This window comes from Macrobrachium rosenbergii, chromosome 14, assembly GCF_040412425.1.
Source record: "Macrobrachium rosenbergii isolate ZJJX-2024 chromosome 14, ASM4041242v1, whole genome shotgun sequence".
Classification (NCBI taxonomy): Eukaryota; Metazoa; Arthropoda; class Malacostraca; order Decapoda; family Palaemonidae; genus Macrobrachium; species Macrobrachium rosenbergii.
Genome location: NC_089754.1, coordinates 55,043,186 through 55,064,003, shown reverse-complemented (window position 1 = coordinate 55,064,003; position 20,818 = coordinate 55,043,186). Strand labels below are relative to the sequence as shown.

General features: G+C 39.9%; 2 protein-coding genes across 3 annotated transcripts in view; one reads left to right on the top strand and one right to left on the bottom strand.

Annotated features, from left to right (window-relative positions):
- Positions 1–669: 669 nt before the first annotated feature.
- On the bottom strand, positions 670–17,957 carry LOC136846172 (serine/threonine-protein kinase Nek5-like). 2 transcript variants are annotated; one of them, XM_067116986.1, is made up of 14 exons: positions 17,837–17,957; positions 13,107–13,158; positions 12,043–12,111; positions 11,217–11,319; positions 10,194–10,289; positions 8,596–8,746; positions 7,523–7,646; positions 5,913–6,014; positions 5,404–5,502; positions 4,391–4,546; positions 3,717–3,872; positions 3,010–3,120; positions 1,726–1,842; positions 670–1,567 (listed from the first exon to the last, which is right to left on the bottom strand). In XM_067116986.1, the coding sequence occupies exons 2-14, from the start codon at positions 13,107–13,109 to the stop codon at positions 1,409–1,411; spliced, it is 1,446 nt and encodes a 481-aa protein (XP_066973087.1). In that variant the 5' UTR covers positions 13,110–13,158; positions 17,837–17,957; the 3' UTR covers positions 670–1,408. The 2 variants fall into 2 exon arrangements, with proteins under 2 accessions (XP_066973087.1, XP_066973086.1); XM_067116985.1 differs by lacking the exon at positions 17,837–17,957 and adding an exon at positions 13,761–13,891.
- The window catches only part of LOC136845553 (ankycorbin-like), a 16,928-nt gene continuing 11,974 nt past the window's right edge, over positions 15,865–20,818 (top strand). Inside the window, exons 1-2 of the mRNA XM_067115734.1 lie at positions 15,865–16,535; positions 20,077–20,284. Coding sequence (XP_066971835.1) covers positions 16,509–16,535; positions 20,077–20,284 — 235 coding nt within the window. The 5' untranslated portion in view covers positions 15,865–16,508. The remainder of the gene's footprint in view (positions 16,536–20,076; positions 20,285–20,818) is intronic.

Here is a 20,818-nt window from a genome sequence, read left to right as displayed (position 1 = left end):
ATTTAGGCCAAGTACCGGGACCTATGAGGTCATTCAGCGCTGGAGCGGATATCGACAGCAAAAAGTCTGAAAGGTGTAACAGGAGGAAAACCTCAAAGCAGTTGCACTATGAATCAACTGTTGGGAGAGGGTGGAGAGTAAGATGGAAGAAAGAGAATATGAAAGGAGGTACAGTAAAAGAACGAAAGGGGTTGCAGCTAGGGGCCTAAGGAAGTCACGCCGCAAAGAAATCTTAAGTAATGCCTACAGTGCACGGCATGAGGTGCACTGACGGCACTAACCCTCCTACGGGGGGAATAAACTGAGAAGAAAGAAGAAGAATGACCAGAAAATAACTTGTGCTGTACAAAACCATGGATATTAAAGCCCATCACAAAATGAAGAAGAAGGGCCAAGTTCATCCTGTTGCCTACTAGTAGTAAAACGCGTACTGAACTTTCATATATTCACTTTTATACATTCTCCTTCTGGTGCGACTATTCTTTCAAACTGCTAATGCATAAGAAATGGCAAAACTCCGACTCTGCCTACATGGAATAGCAATGAAGTCCATTAGACTATAGCCTAGGCCTAGACGGTGGCTTCCTCCAACGTCACTCAGAAACCAATAGAGAATCGGGCCTGTTTCATTTCGACGGGGAATTGTGATTGAAAATAACAGGCGAAACATGTACATTGAGAGTATATTTAATTGCTGCAATTATAAAATGATTTTTTACAATTAGAATACTGTGAAAGAAGACGCAGAAAGCAACATTAAATGGTAAACAGTAATTGTTCCATATCTGGTATACTGTGTTGTTTGGATGGAGCAATGGCAAAAGTCAGAAAAATTATTGATATGTAGGTGCTAATTTTGTGTTTAAGAAAACTATACGGAGATATAGCATGTAATGGCTGGCAACTGCTTGTCATAAAGCTCACTAAAGATAGTGAGCTCCCAGGGGTTCGCAAGAAGAGGAAAAATGAGAGATGAGCGCAAACGGATACCAAGAATAAGGAACTATGGAAGTCAACATGGTTGAAGTGAATTGAATACAGAACTTAGGCCAAAGGCCAATCACTGGGACCTGTGAGGTCATTCAGCGCTGAAACGGAAACTTACAGTAAAAGGTTTGAAAGGAGTAAGAGGAGGTAAATCTCGCAGCTGCACTATGAATCAACTGTTAGGAGAGGTGGAGAGTAAGATGAAAGAAAGAGAATATGAAAGAAGGTAGGGTAAAAGGCGCGAAAGGGGGAAGGGAAGCACCAGCCCCGTTTAAATTCCGGCGCGCAAACAAACAAAAGTGTCAAGAGTTCTAGTATTATACAGATATATAGACGACACACATAAAAGCTCAACTTAATCGTAAAAGAGAGATCATATATATCTAAAAAAAAAGTTCAGTCTGCCTTCATAGCGTCCATATTAACTCGGTGTCTTCTTCCCTTGAAGATTTCTAATGATTTCGTCTCGCTTCTGGATTTCCCGCGTCAGGTTCTCGACCTCGCACGACAAGTCCTCCACCTCCTGGTTGAGCTCGGCCACCTGGTGCTCCTTCTCCTCCATCTGGCTCTCGAGGGCGTTCTTGAAAGGAAATGAGCAGAAAATCATGTCCAACGACCTCGGAGTTAAATAATACAATCAGTTTTAAAGGCTTCAAAAATGTTCGTTTTTATCAGTAGGTCTAAAGCTTACAACTGTTATGGCGAGCGAGCGCTCCCTCCACAGTGGCCTCAACTTACAAGGAAAAGGGGGAGTCTGAGGATATCTGCTGCCTTCGGTCTTTTCTTGGGGTCGTCCACCAGCAACGCCTTTATGACGTCGTTGTATCCCCGGCTGAAGCTGCTGGGTAATTCGAGCTTTGGGAAGGAGAGAAAGAAGTTGGAATCAATAAGGGCACTGGGCGATCTATTAGGCCGACTGTCCTTTGTTGTTCTGGGGTTTACCAACTGATGTCTTTCCTTCCTTCATAAAAACCAACCGGGATGAATTCTTACCGACTAGTTATTTTTTTTAACCTTACCCCTAAGATTTAACATTTTAGAGGTTAAGTTGTTACAGTTCAGGAGATTATTTTAACTGGAACCAGAAGCGGCTATAAAAGACGACCCAGTGTGCGCACCTCCTCCCTCCATCTGTCGGGTTTTGTTTCTCGTTCTTCCTGGTGGATTCTATTCCACATCCTTAAGCTTAATAAGTCTGGACGCAGCCTGTGTGAGGAGTCTACAAGAAGGCAATGTAATAAAAAAAAAAGATCTTAATTACAGTCCTTGAGGAACCTGCAAAACTCCGCTAAACTCAGCAATGAAAGTTTCACTCGTTTACACATTCCAAACTTTGTATTTGTACCAGCGGGCAAATCCTCAACACACACACAGACACACAAACACACACTCATCACTTCATCATCCCAACAAAATGCTTTTAGTAGAGCCAAAATATACGCAGTCTTCATTTACTCAGCCGTTTTCTAGGTTCCCACTGCCACTCGTATCACATTCTTCAGGACCGTTGCAAAATTCTAACGCTCGATTTTTGGAATGATGTTGCTATCGCCACGCCCCTTCAGATAGTTACGAAAGCTCGTGTGCCGGTGCTGTTTGATAAATTGATGAACCCAGTCAAGTTCCTATTCGTTGTGGTTGGAGACACAGAGCTGGAGACACGTGTTTTGTTTTCCATGAGTATTGCACAAAACAAACATTTTTCTTGAGTTTCAGGAGTATTTAGCTCATATATCACAGTATATTTCTATTCATTCTTACTCGGGATAGGAGCAAGACGATTTGAAATAAAAATATCCCTAGTTTTAACTGGTCTGTCTGAATACTTTTTGCTACACTCCGTTGTGACCCCTGCACATTCTTTTATTTAGAGGCCTGTGGAGCGGCCAGGTGAAAAACCCAGGGCTCTTATCTGGCCCAGACCCGAAAAAGAAAAGTTTAGCGTTACGGAACACTGACGTTCAGGCAGTCAAAATGTAACCTCATGCAAAAATTACAAGGAAAAACGCTAGATTTACTTACATTTTTGTAAGGAAAGGCCAACTTGAGAGCTGCTAGCTCGAACATAACGCAACCGAAGGACCACATGTCGGTTGCAGAGTCGTAGGGGTTGCCTTGTAGTAATTCGGGACTCTGTAAAATGTGATCATTGTTGTTACAATTACGGTTATCATTCTGAGCAGCCATCAGTAGTATTAGTAGTAACGATCTAAGGACACCACAGACCAGAATACCAACGTAAGACAAAAAAAAGTGGAGCAAAAAAAAACGGTAAAAAGCAAGTGGAAATTAGTAACCGGAGACTAATAAATGCACAAAAGGAGCGGAGAAAGTTACAACACTAAGGCAAAAGGAACAATAGCTGTCTTTTCAAGCAGCAACTTAAAAATAAATCCGCACTCAAACTCCACGGCACGGTGGCGGCCTATCCTGTATCGTTGCCAGAAGCACGATTGTGGCTAATTTTAAACTGGAATAAAATAAAAACTACTGTGGCTATACGGCTGTAATTTGGTATGTTTGATGATTGGAATGGCTGAGAAACATACCACTTTGCAGCCCTCCAGTCTCGCTAGTTTTTAAGATCTGAGGGCGGAGAGGAAAAGTGCGGACGGACAGACAAAGCCGGCACAATAGTTTCCTTTTACAGAAAACTAAAAAACTCCATTTGCCCCGGCAAAGTGCGAGGGATGATATATAAAAGTAAACAAGCGTATGTCCAAAGTTACCATGTACGCAGGGCTGCCTAGATACGTAGTGGCAGCCGACGAATCCTCCAAGGCTTTGGCTAGACCGAAGTCGCCCAACTTGATGACGCCGTTGTCCGTCAGGAAAATGTTATGGGGCTTCAGGTCCCTGTGAAGGATGTTTCTGCTGTGAACGTACTGTAAGAAAAAAAAAAGATCAGTTAAATATTGATTAGACCTATTTTGAACAGATGTACTCTGCGCTGAATATTCTCAGCTCAACTTCGATTACTGAATGAACAGTACGTATGCCTTTAAATTCATTACAAAGCAGGAATAAAAGAAAACGATAGTATTAGACTGTTTATAAAATTAAGGATAATAAAAAATTGATATGTACTGATAAAATCTTATATGGGTAACTACAGAAAAACATTAACATTGAAATACATAGATTATTTGTAAAATGTACATGATAAAATATGTCAACCCGAATGGTACGATAAAATTATAGTTGTTTCTGGTAAAGTCAAGTTAACTTTGATTAAATTCTGATTGTAATACTATTAAAAATGTAAAATATTGTATATTTTCTTTAATAAAAGATAAAAAAAGTTTATATCAATTTTATATACCCATTTCAATTTCTTACGTTTCCAATACTTAATACTAGCATTCTAAAAAAAAAAAAAAAAAAACAGATACTGTATCCTTACTTTCAGAGCTAAGGACAGCCTCAGCGACCAGTTGACCAGCAGCGTCTCCTCGAAAGGGATCTTCTTGTCCTTCTGGTCACAGATCCTTGTATAGAGGTCCCCTCCGCTGCAGTACTCCATCTCGATGTACAGATATTTTCCCTTGAAACCACCTCCCTGAATGAAAGAGCAAAGGGATTGAAAAGTATTATATAATAACCCGTTACACCTGCTTTTAGATATCCGGGTTGCATTTTCCCGAGGTGTAACCGAGTACCTGGGCCTTTCCCTGAAAAAAGTGTGGCGCTATGTCTTAAAAACTAACCACAGAATTTCCTTGAAAATAATCTCTTTATGTTTCCCACACCAAATTACCAAACAGAATGTAAGTTAACCTAACCTAACCTAGGGGCATGGCAAATGGTGCAATACTAGCATACGTCTCAGGAAGAGCATAAGAACAGTAATTCTGCCCAAGTACGGTACTTTAGTATCAGGTAACGTCAGTGTTTCATTGACACGTGTATTTATCATAACCTCATGCCGGAAAAGAAAAAATTATAGTAATATTTTTTTTTATATACGTCAGGGAGGGCGTGGGCCTATTTCAAGCATGGTGGTCTCTAATACAACTCCCACAGGCTATTAATCCTCCATATGTGCTCATCTTCTCCTGGATCTGATTTTTATGTTTACATTAGCAAATCTCACCGGTGGACGCCAGCTTAGCAAGTTAATAATCCCTTTAAAGTTGAAAGTTTGGTGGTTTCAGTCCTCCCACAGGGTATTGCCTCTCGGTCGGACATCAGCCGGGTAACCCCAACCCCACCATAAAGCCACTCATGGCCGTAACCATCCGGTAGGCAGTCTCACTACTGCATCTGCACCCTGACGGGGAGCGAATGCTGGTCCCCGAGATTATGAGGCCGACATGTTACAACTGTACTAGCCAGACGATGTTTGTGCTGCTCCATACTGATACGGGCGCACAATGAATAGCAAACAAAGAGCAAATAATACTGATTAGTAATTACCAAGTAAGACACGATGTACGGATGCGTCAGAGACTTCAGCAGCTTGATTTCCTGGTGGGCGTACTCCTGCTTTCTCCTCTCCAGCTCGGCCAAGTTGATCTGAAGGAGGAAGGCGAAGAGACTTCAGCAATGCAATGAAACACAGCGTCTTGGGAGACTATAAGCGCCAGTAGCCTATTGTTGCTTCCTCTTTAGTGCACCGTTTAGTCTTACAAGTCATAGTTTCTGTATTATTAGTATTAATTATTATTGCTTTAGCCTATATGTACTACAAGACGTCGTGCTAAAATGAATAAAGTACAGATTTAATATTGTCTGATTATTTTGAAAAAATTATAATTGACTGTAAATGGGCAGGGCTACTTCTCTGAGCTCAGTATATATGTATATCTATCTATATATATATAGATATACATATATATATACATATATATATATATGTATGTATGTATATAGATATACATATGTATAATATTTATGTATGTATAACACTATGTAAAAGCACTCACCTGTTTCAGCACAGAATACCTCAGATCTTTCTTCACTAGGTATACCTCGCCAAATGCTCCTTCCCCCAGCTTTCTCATGCCAGTGATACCATCCAGTTTCAACTGAAACAAAGCACATCAATAGGAGAGGAGAACAAGGCTTATTCGGCTGGAAAACGAAAATCATAACCGAATTTAACTTGTTCTTGATTATCGGTTTACTTTGATTACAGTCAAACTAGACCAGTAATCAAACTGACCGATGATTAAACTAGACAATTATCGGTCTAGTCTGGGTAAACACTGGCCAGAGACCCGCATTTCACAGATTTCAAATGTGAATGACAGAGAATGCCACAAAGCCCCCCAAATCGAGGGTCGTAGCACTTTGACTAGACAAGGCACTTGAGTTCTACGACGGATTACGTTGGTGTTTGTAAGCTCCTGCGCGCTTCATTTCAATGGGATCTCAAGAATGGCAGGGACATAGAATCATTTAAGCCTCGAACTCTTCATTTTCATTATTGGAATGGGAAGCTATTATTGTTTCTGGTTCAGAACTGCAAGTTCATACGGAATCCCAGTAGCTGTCCATAATAAGTGAGGATGCATTTAAGGAAGAAAATTGGGCTTTGGGTTCCCAGAATTGCTTTCCAGAGTGAAACGATCAAGAATCAATATTAAAATAGACCCACTAACAGAAAAAATCAGCTAGCACATAGAAAGTAAAGGACAGGTAAGCACATGAAAAAATAAAAATGATTAATCAAAACTTAATGCTCTACATCTGCAAGCACTCTGGGCCTAAGTGATTATATTACTTCACTGGATTAGGATTAAAAAATATGAATGCACCCTAATTTTAAATAAGATGGTCAACGAAAATTATGCTTAAAACTTCCCAAATACAATGTTCCAACCGAAGGTTGAGAGCCAGTACTAAGCCATGTCATGGATAAAAAATAAAAGGTATTTATGTCTGCGCAAAGTAGGCCTACTGCGAATTTCAATACAGGTTTTAGACCGAAGGCCTAGATTTTGTGTCGAAAATGGATGATGTTTAATCATTATAACTCGAGTATGATAAAGTATAGTTATAAAGTATAGTTCTGAACCATCATACACGCATACGTTTTAGTCTAAGTATATTGCATTCATCATAAAACCAATCAGACAGGCAGGTAAGCATGCTCAGTGAAATGCACCTCTAACTTTGTACATATTCAAGAGCTCTGAGTATAAACTGGTGCTCAAGGCTTCCGATGTAGTGAGCTATCTGCTCTGAGACTCATCCCGATAGAATGAGAAATGATAGGTTTTAAGAGATGTACCACGAAAATACAATAACACCTATCGTTCTTTAGCACTGATGTGTTGGTTAACGATATTGGATCTTTCCTAGATAGTGACCCCAAAGGGTTTTAACCTGGTATGTACCCACCTTTGCGGCGTGTTTAGTACTACAAGCCCGTTGGGGATGACCGTAAAACCTTAAACTTAAGACTGTAAATATCATAAAGATAAATGACTCCCAAGAAATATCAGTCCTAGATAACGACCCCCGAACCGTGTTGGGGGTCACTACCTAGGAAAGATCCACGATATTTAACAAAACGTTGTTCAGTATTTACCTCCTCTGCTTTCTCCCTCAGGTATCGAGCAACATCCTTGTACCCGGCGTCCTTAGCAAGGTCTTCAGGCGTCTTCCCTCTGACGTCTTTGGCGTTCAAGTATGAACCCTTTTCTACCAACCATCTGCCGTGAAAGGAAAGTAATTGTGCTATTGACAGAGAAAAGACTAAGATCCAGCACTGCCCTAAAATGGAAAACTGCAGTATCTGCAAAACTTTCGAAGCTGAGATATGCCACCTATTGGGCTCGTGAAACACAAAATACACAAGTTACTGCAGTTTCAGAATGATTCTTCGATGTTTTCCAAGAGTATTTAGGGGGTCCCATTTGCAGTATCTGCAAAATCAATAGTAAGGCTAGGGAAAACTGCAGGATCTACCATTTTTCTCAGTTTTGTATTTTTGCAGATACTGCAGTCTTCCATTTTAGGGCAGAGCAGTTTGCAGGTAATGTTCCAGTTGCAACTACTGCAAAATATTCAATCAATAAATGTTGAATGCAGCTGGTGTGGTACAGGACAGGAATATTTACTGATAGAACTTAGATGTGTTGATACAGTGGAACCAGGGTGGATGAGCAAACAGTAATGTCTGGTACTGTAATGACATATACTGTGGGCACCAAGTTGGGACTATAGCACAAATAATGGAGCCCTTATGTCAAATGGCAGAAACTAAGAGTAGATCTACAGAAAAAATACTAAGAATCTGCGACTTGAACAAGGATGAATCTTCCTCTAGCTGAACTTCCACGTGTTGACACAGCGAAACCAGAGTGGATGAGCAAAGAGTAACGTCTGGTATTGTAACAAGATATACTGTGGGCACCAAGTTAGGACTATAGCACAAATAATTGAGCCCTTAAGTCCAATGTCAGAAACTAAGAGTAGGTCTTCAGAAAAAATACTAAGAATGATTAATTTGTTAAAGAGAAACTGGTCAACCATACAGACAAGTGTGAAACTGAGGTATAAAACTGAGGTTAGCAATTAATACATAGACTCCTTAAGTGTTTTTGATTTTCAAGAGGACGAAGTTAGCAAACTCCCTCTTCGAAAATGGCCGGAACTCACTTGACCGCCTCAAAGTTGCCGTTGTCGGCTGCAACGTGCAAGGGCGACCTCCCCTTGAGACTCTTGCTCTTAATGTTACATTCGTTGTTCCAAAGCACCGACAGGACGTTCACGTGGCCCCCTTTGGCAGCAAAATGAACCGGTTTCATCCCTGGAATGGCGGACACTGTTAGCTGGCTGTTAAATCTGATGAACTGAATATAAAATTTAGGCCACTGAATGAATGGCCTATGAGGTCATTCAGCGCTGAAAATGATGTTGAATCAATTGTTAGGAGACGGTGGAAAGTAAGATGGAAGAAAGAGAATATGAACAGAGTAAAAGGAATGAAAGGGGTTGCAGCTAGGCGCCGATGGGACGCCGCAAAGAACCTTAAGTAATGCCTACATTGCACCGAGCAGTGTGCACTGACGGGACTAACCCCCAAAATCTGTTACATGTAGCTTTGGCTTCGCCTTCCTCTGGGCGATCTCACTTACAGCTGTCGCTGGGGAGTTTTTGGACTGTCGGAATGAAAGATTTATAGCGCTGCTATTCTGTAGCTTATGCCGATTAATTCTTACAAAAATAAAAGGGCCTATCGTCCCTCTCTGACAGAGAGTCTCTTAGCTCTCCCACAGAATCACTCTCTCTCTCTCTCTCTCTCTCTCTCTCTCTCTCTCTCTCTCTCTCTCAATCAGCTTGCACACTAGAGGTTGGAAATTACTCATTATAATTTACAGAAAAAGGACATTACAAGTAAATAAAAATGGTGCAGAAGTCATTTAAACAGGATTAAAAATAAAATGGTAGTGAAGATCTCCTTACAAGATTAATTATCAAAATTTAAGCATGATTACAAATAGAATGATAAATGCCATCTCTTTACAAGATTAAATATCCAGTTGACGAGAATGCCAACTCTTACACAAGTCAAGTATGCTCTAAATTCCAACTTGCTTGTTGTGTCTATTTCAGCTCAAACAAATCGAGCAGGGCGAGGTGGCAACTCACAGAAGTAGGACGGCAAGTCCTCATTTCCCATTTTCTTGGTAATGTCTCGCATCGAATTGTTTTCATAAACACAGACTCACTACCACCTCACACCTAACTTCCTAGTTCTTTACAAATTCCCTTTATCTTCACTAGTTACAATTTGAATTTTACGAACCTTACAGGTATGATTGTTACTTCTCTCTAGGGAATCATATAACTGCAGTTATTACTTTCTTTGTAGTACTACTCTTTTCCCGTCTCCACTGAACAAAATACTGTTCCTTTTACATATATATACACAGCAACCCCATAATTATAAATATGCTTATGTACATGACCTCAAATACTTAAGCTCTGGAGTTGCAGTGGTTGAAACAATCAATATGAACAGCAGTCACTCAGCCAAACTACAAGAAGAGTTGCACTGATTGAAACTATGTCAATAAGAACAGCAGTCACTCAGCCAGACTACAAGAAGAGTTGCATTGGTTGAAACTATGTCAATAAGAACAGCAGTCACTCAGCCAGACTACAAAAAGAGTTGCATTGGTTGAAACTATGTCAATATAAACAGCAGTCACTCGGCCAGGCTCAAAGACAGATAAACAGAACAAGAAACTCACCTTTGCCAACGGCCTTCCTCTTGGCTTGGAAAAAGAGAAGAAGTTTAACTACATCGTCCTTCCCACTCCAGCAAGCCAGGTGCAGCGCAGTTAAACCTAAATTCATAAAGAGAAAAGGAACCTCATTTAGAAAAACTGCCCTAAAATAGAAGACTGCAGTATCTGCTAAAATACAGAACTGAGAAAAATGGCGGATACTGCAGTTTTCTCTTGCCTGACTACTGATTTTGCAGATACTTCAAACGAGACCCCCTAAATAAAGCAATGAAGAATCAGTCTGAAACTGCAGTAACTTGTGTATTAGCGTTTCACGAGCCCAACAGGGGGCATATCTGAATTTCGAAAATTTTGCAGATACTGCGGTGTACCATTTCAGGGCAGAGAAGGCGAGTCAACTGATTGTTTCCTTATGCGACACTGCAACTGACACTTGATTCTCTTACAGAAGATTCTATAAAATAATAACTTTTCAATGGAATTTTCGTTATATATCCACACAGCGTTTTCGAATCATTAGCATTAATTATACATCATAAATATTTACGTGGAATGGAATGTAATATAAAATTTAGGCTAAAGGCTATGCGCTGGGATCCTATGAGGTCATTCAGCGCTGACAGGGTAACTGAGAGTAAGAAGGTCTGAAAGGTGTAAACAGGAATAAAAAGGTTTGAAAGGTGTAAACAGGAATAAAAAGGTTTGAAAGGTGTAAACAGGAAGAAAACCTCAACGCAGTTGCACTAAGAAACAACTGTTAAGAGAGGGTTAAGGAAAGTAAGACGGAAGAAAGAGAATATGAACGGAGGTACAGGAAAATGAATAGAAGGGGCTGCAGCTAGGGGCCGAAGGGACGCCGCAAAGAACTTGACAAGAACGTGATTTAACAGTACGGGAAAGGAGCAGCCATTCCCAAAATCAAGCAGAATAAACTGATACAAAGCCAAATGACATAACCACAGTAAAATTACAACCATGAAATGAAAGAAAATGAAATTCATGGGTCCATATTTAGGATGACCTGACCTTCTCTTCCGGGTTTACTGCTGGCGACGTCTACACTGACCCCATCCTTGAGAAGTTCACTTATCTTCGCGTTATCTCCGGTGAAGGCTGCCTGCAGAAATTCCTGAAGGGCAACAGGACTTGTAAATATGAGTGGAAAACCTAAAATATAATATATATATGAATTTCAAACAGAGTATAGATACAGATACCCATATAAATACGTATATATATATATACAATTATAAAAAGTCAATTGAAAATACGAAATACAAAATGAAAAATGTTTAAAATAGGAACAGAAACCCAGAGTACAAAAGAAACCTAGCACATGGCAATGACTGAATGACGTCATTACAGAGTATCCTCGAATTACTTGAACGTAATACTGGGCATCAACTTTCCAGGACCTGCCCAAGGAACAACCACCCGCGTTGCCATAAGGCCAGAGCTTAGTTCAGCTAAAAAGACATTACATTGCCTTTGATGTTAATCAACTATGTTGCAGGATGTCTGGGATTTAGAAAACTTGAATCCTGTTATCAGTAGGATGGGACTTACTTCTGTGATCCGTTTTGTTTAATATTTATTTCCTTTTGTTTACTAGTATAGTTTATCCCAAGGCCAAGAGAAAGAGAAGGTCTGCCCACTTCCCCCCCGCAATATCCCCCACGTAGGCGGAGCTTTGTCTACCCCCTTATTGCGTCAGCAGGCGAATTGCCGTAACGAGCAAGTACCTCTGAGATACGTCATCGCCTACGTAGGTACCCCAGGTGGGAGGTGACTCCACCCCACTGGATAGACCTTTTCTCTCTCTTGTCCTTAGTTTATACGATCACTCTCTTACCTCTTCAGCTGGCGTCGTTTTGTTAGCAGGGCGTCTCACAGTTAAGCCCTTCGAGTCCTGTCTAGGATCCTGGAAATAAAGGCAGTTAAAGGGTATTGGTAAAATATTCTGATAAGTTGTACAGAGAAGAATTTTATTGAAAGAATGGAAGCAAATGTTAAATTTGGCTTATCAATGACGTCTCTATATTTCAAGCAGATAGCGAAGTGCACTTAGGGACATTTGATCCCCCAGGGGCTAGTACTTAACATGGCGAAATACATCTGACCCCTCAGTGGGCTAGTACTAAACGTGGCGAAATACATTTGACCCCTCAGGGGCTAGCACTAAACATGGCAAAATACATTTGATGCCCAGGGGCTAGTACTAAACATGGCAAAATACATTTGGCCCCTCAGGGCTAGTACTAAAAATGGCGTAATACATCTGACCCCTCATGGGCTAGTACTAAACATGGCGAAATACATCTGACCCCTCAGGGGCTAGTACTAAACACAGGGAAATACATTTGACCCCTCAGGGCTAGCACTAAACACGGTGAAATACATCTGACCCCTCAAGGGCTAGTACTAAACACGGTGAAATACATCTGACCCCCTCAGGGCCTAGTACTAAACATGGCAAAATACATTTGACCCCTCAGCGGCTAGTACTAAACACGGCAAAATACATTTGACCCCTCAGGGGCTAGTACTAAACACGGCAAAACAGCGTAGGTGAGTCACTGTTTAACCTTGTTCAGTACTAGCCACTGGGAAGATCAAATGTCCCTATGTGCATTTCGCTATCTGCCTGGAATTTCAGGCAGTTCGCAAAATGCCTGGTTTCGCTGTCTGCCTGTAACATATAGACGTTATCCAAAATTTAATGATTATGATGACACTGAATGAACTCTTTCAAACAACCAAAATTGAGTTAGAACACAGAGCAACTGCGATAATTTGAAATACATCTTACACCGATCAACAAATATTATCCATGATTAAGGCAGGTTTTTATAGCTATGCAGTGCCTTTCTTAAGAATAAATGCGACTCCATCGAAGTACACAAATAAAACACTAACCATTTTTCGCCGTTGGAGAACTATGAGGACCAGACTGATGAAACTTATTCACCTAGAAGAGAAAGAAAGAAAAATGAGAGCTCAATATTTAAAGAATCTTGAAGAAGCACCTTCTGTGACCTTACTAACAAATATCCTTTTATTCCAGAATTCATTGTTGTTGACCCTCTTCTGCTCTCTAACTTTATGATATGGAATATAAGGAATATAAATTTTGGTCAAAGGCCAAGCGCTGGGGCCTAGGAGGTCATTCAGGGCTGAAATGGAAATTGACAGTAAGAAGGTTTGAAAGTAACAGGAGGAAAACCTCAAAGCAGTTGCACTATGAATCAATTGTTAGGAGAGGGTGGAAAGTAACATGGAAGTAACAAAATATGAAAGGAGGTACAGTAAAAGGAACAAAAGGGGTTGCAACTAGGGGCCGGAGGGACCTGGCAAAGAACCTTAAGTAATGCCTAAAGTGCACCGCATGAGGTACACTGACGGCCCTAACCCCTATGGGAAGGCAAATTTATAAGTGTTCAAAACGTATAACAATAATTCAGTCCAGAACATTCTCCTTTAGTTACATAAATTAAAAACACAATTAAAAACTTCCAATACTGTTGGTAACTCATAGACTACTTGAAGCGTCTCTCTCTCTCTCTCTCTTACCTAAATTCCGTAGCAGCAGTCCGTCCCTTGATCTACAAACACAAATGCAAAATTTTCACACTCCCGTGGCGCCAGCTGACAGGTGACTATCGTCCTATTCGGACCTCCACCACCACGATTGCACAAATAACATGCTATAATTCTTAATGTATCATTTTATCTGCCTGATAAGCTCCAACTGAATTCCTCTGATAAGAAGAAAAGTACAGGAGACAGCGGCGCAGCTGAGCTGATCTCTTGGCTAAGCCTAGAGCTATACGCTAATGTCGGAGACAGCCTGGGCGATATCAATATCTTTTATTACTCTGTTCTCGTTTTATGCAGTATAACTGAATTGAATATGGAATTCAGCGCTGAAACGAAAATTGACAGTCAAAGGTCTGAAAGGTGTAACAGGAGGAAAACCTCAAAGCAGTTGCACTATGAATCAACTGCTAGGAGAGGGTTGAGGAGAGTGAGATGGAGGAAAGGGAATATGAAAGGAAGTACAGTAAAGGGAACGAAAGGGGTTGCAGCTAGGGGCCGAAGGCACGCTGCAAAGAACCTGAAGTAATGACTACAGTGCACCGCATGAGGTGCACTGAATTTGATTTGAAAGCCCCGTGCTCACAGAGAACCAATACTGAATTGTAAGTTACAATTTAAATAAACTTAGCCTACGGTATCGTACAGTTTTGCGTTTTAATAAATAAGACAGGTTTTTACTTATTAGGGTAAATATATATATATATATATATATATATATATATATATATATATATATATATATATATATATATATATAGTATATTTGAATGAGCTAAAAATGGAAAATGATATGATACGAATATTAAATTACATCAATACATCAGCACCAGTGAAAAACAAAAATCGCTGTATTCAACTGGTCTAAATGTTTATCATTACTGTTACTATTATTATTACTAATTTATCATTACTGTTATTATTACTGATGTGCACCCATTCATACGAATGCAATATATTCTGGGTACTTATTACCCCATTACTAAAAAGCCAAGTAATTTTATTTGATTTATTTACCAGAGAACATTACTGGGATTATTGCCATCAACAGGACAGTCACGTAGACGCTACCAGCCTAAATACTATTATTATCATCATTATTATTATTCAAGAGCAGCAAAAAGACAAAGAGAGCGAAGAGAGGCGTAAAGGAATGCAAGAAAAAAGGGGCAAACACATAGGACAATTATTAATCAGGGGTTTACAGATGACCGAACTGGTTGGTAACCTACCAATGCTAGACTAACAATTTCTGCAACACGCTACAGATCTGGTAGGTGAGATGGGCAGTGAGTCTCAGTGGGGCCCGCGAGTTCAGAATAGCATGATAGTGAATGGTAAATTTAAAAAAAAAAATAAAGCTGTGGTGCACTGAAGAAAGTCTGTATACATATATTTCTTGAGGGAGGAACCGCCACCTTATCTTATCTGCGCTAGCACTTTTGGTCTTATCCGTCATGGGAAAGTGATTGATGGCAACTGAACTTCCAAGAAGCTTTAATCAACGTGATTCCTAGCTTATGCGATTTGTACTTCATCATTATAATGAAATATCTTGTTGTATAATGTTTAGGACACTCGACGCATCATCACAAAAATGTGGTGTTCGAATCTCATGCAAGAACGGGATTGACCTGTCAGTTTATGCAGCGAATTAAGGTACTAATACCAGGTAGTCAGTCGACTGTGCTGGCTCAGATGAGACAGGGCGGAAATTTTAGCTGAGGAATGGAAAGGCAAAGCTTTCTAAAGTTACCTTTCTAGGCGGAAAACGGGCTTGAGTTTATATATATATGTATATATATATATATATATATATATATATATATATATATATATATAATTGTGTATATAGACTATATAAGTATGTATTACCATCTTGCCTAATAATGTTTAATTCATCGCACATCAGTATGGTCTAGAACTAGCATTAAAAGTCTCCCAATGTTTTAATTAAAACCACAGTAGATTACGTGCACAAAATGAACATTGGAAGAAATAAGCTTACTACTGAGGGTGATAAGATTGACGGTTGACTATTGAGAGGGGGCGTGATAAGAACTTTGTTATCTTGCAGATTACACCGGGAAACATACGTCCACAGATCCGTTGCACCTTATATGGTTTCGGAAATTTATTGCCATGGCTAACCCTACAGACCATTATCCGGTAGCAGCTGTACAAAGCAAGGAATCTGTAGTCCAAATCTACAATAAGGTGATGACTTATACTGCTGTCTAGCATTTAGAAAACAAAAATCAAAATAAGGTCAGCCAGCAACCTCCTGTAAGATAAGAGACCCCGTGGTTGCCATCACAATTAAAAGCTGAGTGCAATAGCTTGGCGTACGTAGTTTCTAAACAGAAAAGTGCATACTAGACCTATGATTCGCTTGGGAGCTTTAAAACCTATTGTAATTCGTAACTAGGGTCTGTGCAGTTCCAAGTGTGCTTTAAACATTTTGTGATGATTTCGGCAATATAAAAATTGCCGTGCCATGGACCCAATGAAAGGAATTTCAAGCTGATAAGTTTCAAAGTGGGCAATTTCGTTCATGTGTTCGAAGTACCAACTGATACATAATAACAGAAAGATCCCGTAACGCCTTCCTCTTGAGATGACTTAGGGAAGACGAGGAAAAATTGTGAAGGATTTTACCACATTAACGAGGGAACGAATACCTGATCTCCTGACGCCGTTGTATTAATTTTGAAAACTTCAGCAATGGATCAACGCCTACAGCCAAGATTGGTAAGATGTTTTCTTTTTCTCCGTCTGCATTTCTGCCTAGGAGTAAATTTTTAAGCAAACCGTTACTGCCATCATTTAATTTTTCCACGCTGAAAGCTTATTACAACAATAAAAACAACATTTATTATTGCTTCCTGGTCTGTTTAAAGTATGGGTGAGAACTGAAAGAGGCAACGCATGCGTTTTCAGAAAAATGTTCTCACTGCGTAGGCCTATGTTTAGTATAAGCGCGTTATTGTACTTTGAAAAGAAACATGTCCGGTGTGTGTGTGTGTGTGTGTGTGTGTGTGTGTGTGTGTGTGAGAGAGAGAGAGAGAGAGAGAGAGAGAGAGAGAGAGAGAGAGAGAGAGAGAGACGCAATACCCTGTACAAAATTAGTTTCCAGAGAGATGTTTGCAATGATTTTTTCAAACATGGACCAATAGAAAATTAAAAGCTGGTAGAGTTTCATTTTCCTGTATTATACGAGAGCTTTAAAATATTATGTACTTACATTGGTGATGGACAGAAGGATTACAAACGCTATGAGACACTGGGGTGAGGCATGCACGCTCCAGGTTGCGTATTTGTTTCAACACAAACTGGGGATCTTTCTTAGTGACCCCCAGGGGTTTTAACACGGCATGTACCCATCCACCTTCGATGCGCGCTTAATACAAGCCCGTTGGGGATGACCGTAAAAACATAAACAAAAGACTGTAAATATCATAAAGATAATGACTCCCAAGGAATATTAATCCTAGATAACGACCCCAGAAAACCCTTCGGGAACTGGCTCTCCAAAGTCCTTGATTCGAGTTTCAACGGCAAAGAGCCGTTTCAGAGCAGAATCCCGAAGTACTACTACTACTATCACCAAACATCATCTTCCCTTTATGTCAAGAGTACACACAGACGAGCATTCGTTATCCATCTACGCTAAAAACTACGCACACCATACCACAAATGATCGCGGGCAAGTAGTGTCTCGTCCGTTCCCAATACGAAGCAGTGCGAGCATATTTTTTCTATTATTAAAATATATTTTTCTGTCAACGCGAATGGAGGTCTACCTTCCCATCGACTCCACGCTTTTGGCAGTAAACTAAAGTGGGTTTCATTTTACAGTATTATTTCAACAATATATATATTACACGTGAAAATAAGAATATCGATCTGAGGCTACCTGGTTTGTGTTATCAAGAGTAGCTACTGATGGCGGGAAGAAAACTCTGATCCGGCGTTTGTAGACAAAATGTACTTGAAGCAAGAATCATCATTCAATAAAGTACATAAATGTTTGGTAAAGAAGCATAACTCACCATTTTAGGAAGATGGAAAGTGAATTGTAGTCCTTTAACCGATGGTCCTTGGGAATTGACACGAGCTTCATCTGTTCCCAATGATATAGGCTTTAAATTTATACAATACTGTCTAAATACACCAGTAGAATATAGTGTTCTTCGTTTTCTGTTTTGATCAACAACTGCAACCTAAGCCCATTCAGTATATACACTTTTATCAGAACACAAACTTGGCCAGTCCAGTATCAGAATGGATTGCTTATCATGGCGACGAGGAGCAACTATTATTGGAACATGAATCACTCACTGTAGGTAAACAACCACAGTCTTGAAAAAATATTTACACAAGTTCCCAATAGTGCATGTGACTTAGTTCTATGAAGTGAAGATTTGGTGACCGAAAAATATCTTTTTTTAGGAAGGACTAACATAATTAAAATGGTTTTCATGCAAGCAAACATAAATGTTGAAAAAGTAGAAGCCGGAGGATGTTTATGTTCACATGTGTCTGTCAGATTAGCCTACATTTTCACTGTCTGTCTGCAAGGCATTTCAAACGGCTATTGATGGAGTTCGGTTATTTTTTTTTTATGAATAGGCTATGGGGTAAGGCGGCACAGTTAATCCATTTTTGAAGTGAACCCAGTTGCGTATCTAGTTGTTACCGATTTTGAACCTTAGTCACCGCCTTCAGAAAATGAAGCCCGTAGACCTATGTTAGAAAGTTTAATAACTACCTGTGCAACCAGGATTTGTCGAAGATCATGTCCTTTAAAAACAATCATGTGGATCCCGACAACTAGCCATATCTTTTGGAAACAAGTGTTCACATTTTGCTGGAATAAGTTAAAATCCCCCATTCCTTGATGATATGGTACATCTAGTACTACTTTCTCCTTTGACTATGCAAGGATAGGAAGCTATTCCCTAACCTCACGAACTAAGCCGAGAGAAGACTTTATACAGTAGGACTTGTAAGGCTAAGCACTCTGCGGTTGATGTTCCTCTTCCAAATACGTCTCCGTATTTACATTTCACTGCGTTATCTTCTAGGTAGTGTAAAAAAAAAAGGATTAGTCCCATTAAGAGGTTGTGCCACCAAGGTAGCCCCCTCATAGTCCCTGCCCATTTAAGCAAACAGGCAGACAATGAATAGGCCGAATTAAACGCCTACTCACTCCAGCTGATAATTCTGTTAGACAATGGTTTTATTAGGCAGTATCTGTTTCAGAGTTTGTTGGTTAGGCCTTGCTATCTTAGCGAGTAAGATAGCAATCAAACCCAACGTCTCGTGAAAGGAAGGGTGCCAGGTATTAACTCTAAGCCATCATGGTGATGTCTATAATACTCTCATGATGCCTCGCATTTGCTTTTAACTTTCAGACCAGTATCGTATCCTAATTTAATAAACTGTAACGAAGTAAGACGTATCAATAAGGAAAAGAGTTTATAATGACTAACAAAAACGGCTGATTAAAATCTAATTTTCATAGGAAAATTGATTGTTTTTGTAACTATAATATAATGAAAATTGCAGGTTTGCCGTAGTGTAACTAAACTATTCTGAATGAGCCAGAGAAATTATAATAATATATGCTGTACATATCACGTTGCTGCAAATAGTAGTATCACTTTCACCCATCTGTGCGCACTTAGTCTCAGCCGTTTTCAGACACATTTTTCCATGTTCCCCTTAGTTATTTAACATTTCTCAACAACTGTTGAGAAATTAATTTTCTTATTTTTATATTTTGCTTCTCTTTGGTATGTTTTATTTTTTTTACCTTTGTCACAAATGAACATTCAACTTTTTATGAGCTTGATATTACTGTCATTTTTGGCCACTTTCATTGAATGTTTGCTTAAGAATATTAACTATAGGCTAATGTAATTATCTCTCTGGAGGTGATTATATTATAATTTAATTTTTTAAATCCCATGAATTCAAGAGAACATTAGTACACCAAATACTTATAGTTTTTGTAAGAAACACATTGTGGGTTTAATGCCTCCAATAGCCGTTCTCGTTGTTTTGAAGCAATAATAATAACAGTAATGTGTAATGAAAATCCACTGTTATATAGCAAATATATATCTTTGTAAAACAGAGAAAGACTTTTGTTAACGTAAAACTAACCTCTCACTTTACATAGTAATATACTTTACTATATAATTGTGGATTTTCACGACACAGATTGTTTTTTCACGAGACTGTGAACTTCTTAGCAATAACAATAGTACTATATATCCACTCCAAGGTACATTTTACCAAGGCTGGCGACGTGGACGAAGTCGCGAGCATCCTCGACGAAGGAGCCCAGGTAAATGCCAGGGGCGACTGGGGCATGGAAGATGGTAGAGCTGCCCTCCACTTCGCCGTTGCCGGAGAGCACGTCGAAGTGGCCAGGTTGCTCATCGCCAGGGGCGCTGACGTAGAGATTGAGAGCAAACTGAAGGACGACTGGGGTACGTTCTGTGACTTGAAGAAGTTTGGGTGATTCGGTATAATCTGCGTGTGCTCTAGAAGTGTAGTTACGTCCGGTACCTCAGAGGATTATGAAAGGGGTAACTTGTGGTATTTATCGTCAGGGTTCGCTCTATTGGTAGCTATGATTGAGACAGACTAGTTGATAAAGTATATGAGAGTAAAGTCTGAGGCCATTCTAACCCTCTTCCCGGTTTTATCAAGAGACAAAGAACCTCCGTATTTCACTACACTCCATACTTACAGCATAACATGAGCTCTTCCTTGGGAGAGTCGGTAGAGTTGTGGCCTTGTACTCGCTAGGCCCGAGTTCGACTCTCCGGCCAGCTAATGAAGAGTTAGAGGAATTTATTTCTGGTGATAGAAATTCATTTCTCGCTATAATGTGGTTCGGATTCCACAATAAGCTGTAGGTCCCGTTGCTAAGTAACCAGCTGGTTCTTAGCCACGTTAAATAAGTCTAACACTTCGGGCCAGCCATAGGAGAGCTGTTAATCAGCTCAGAGTCACTTAAA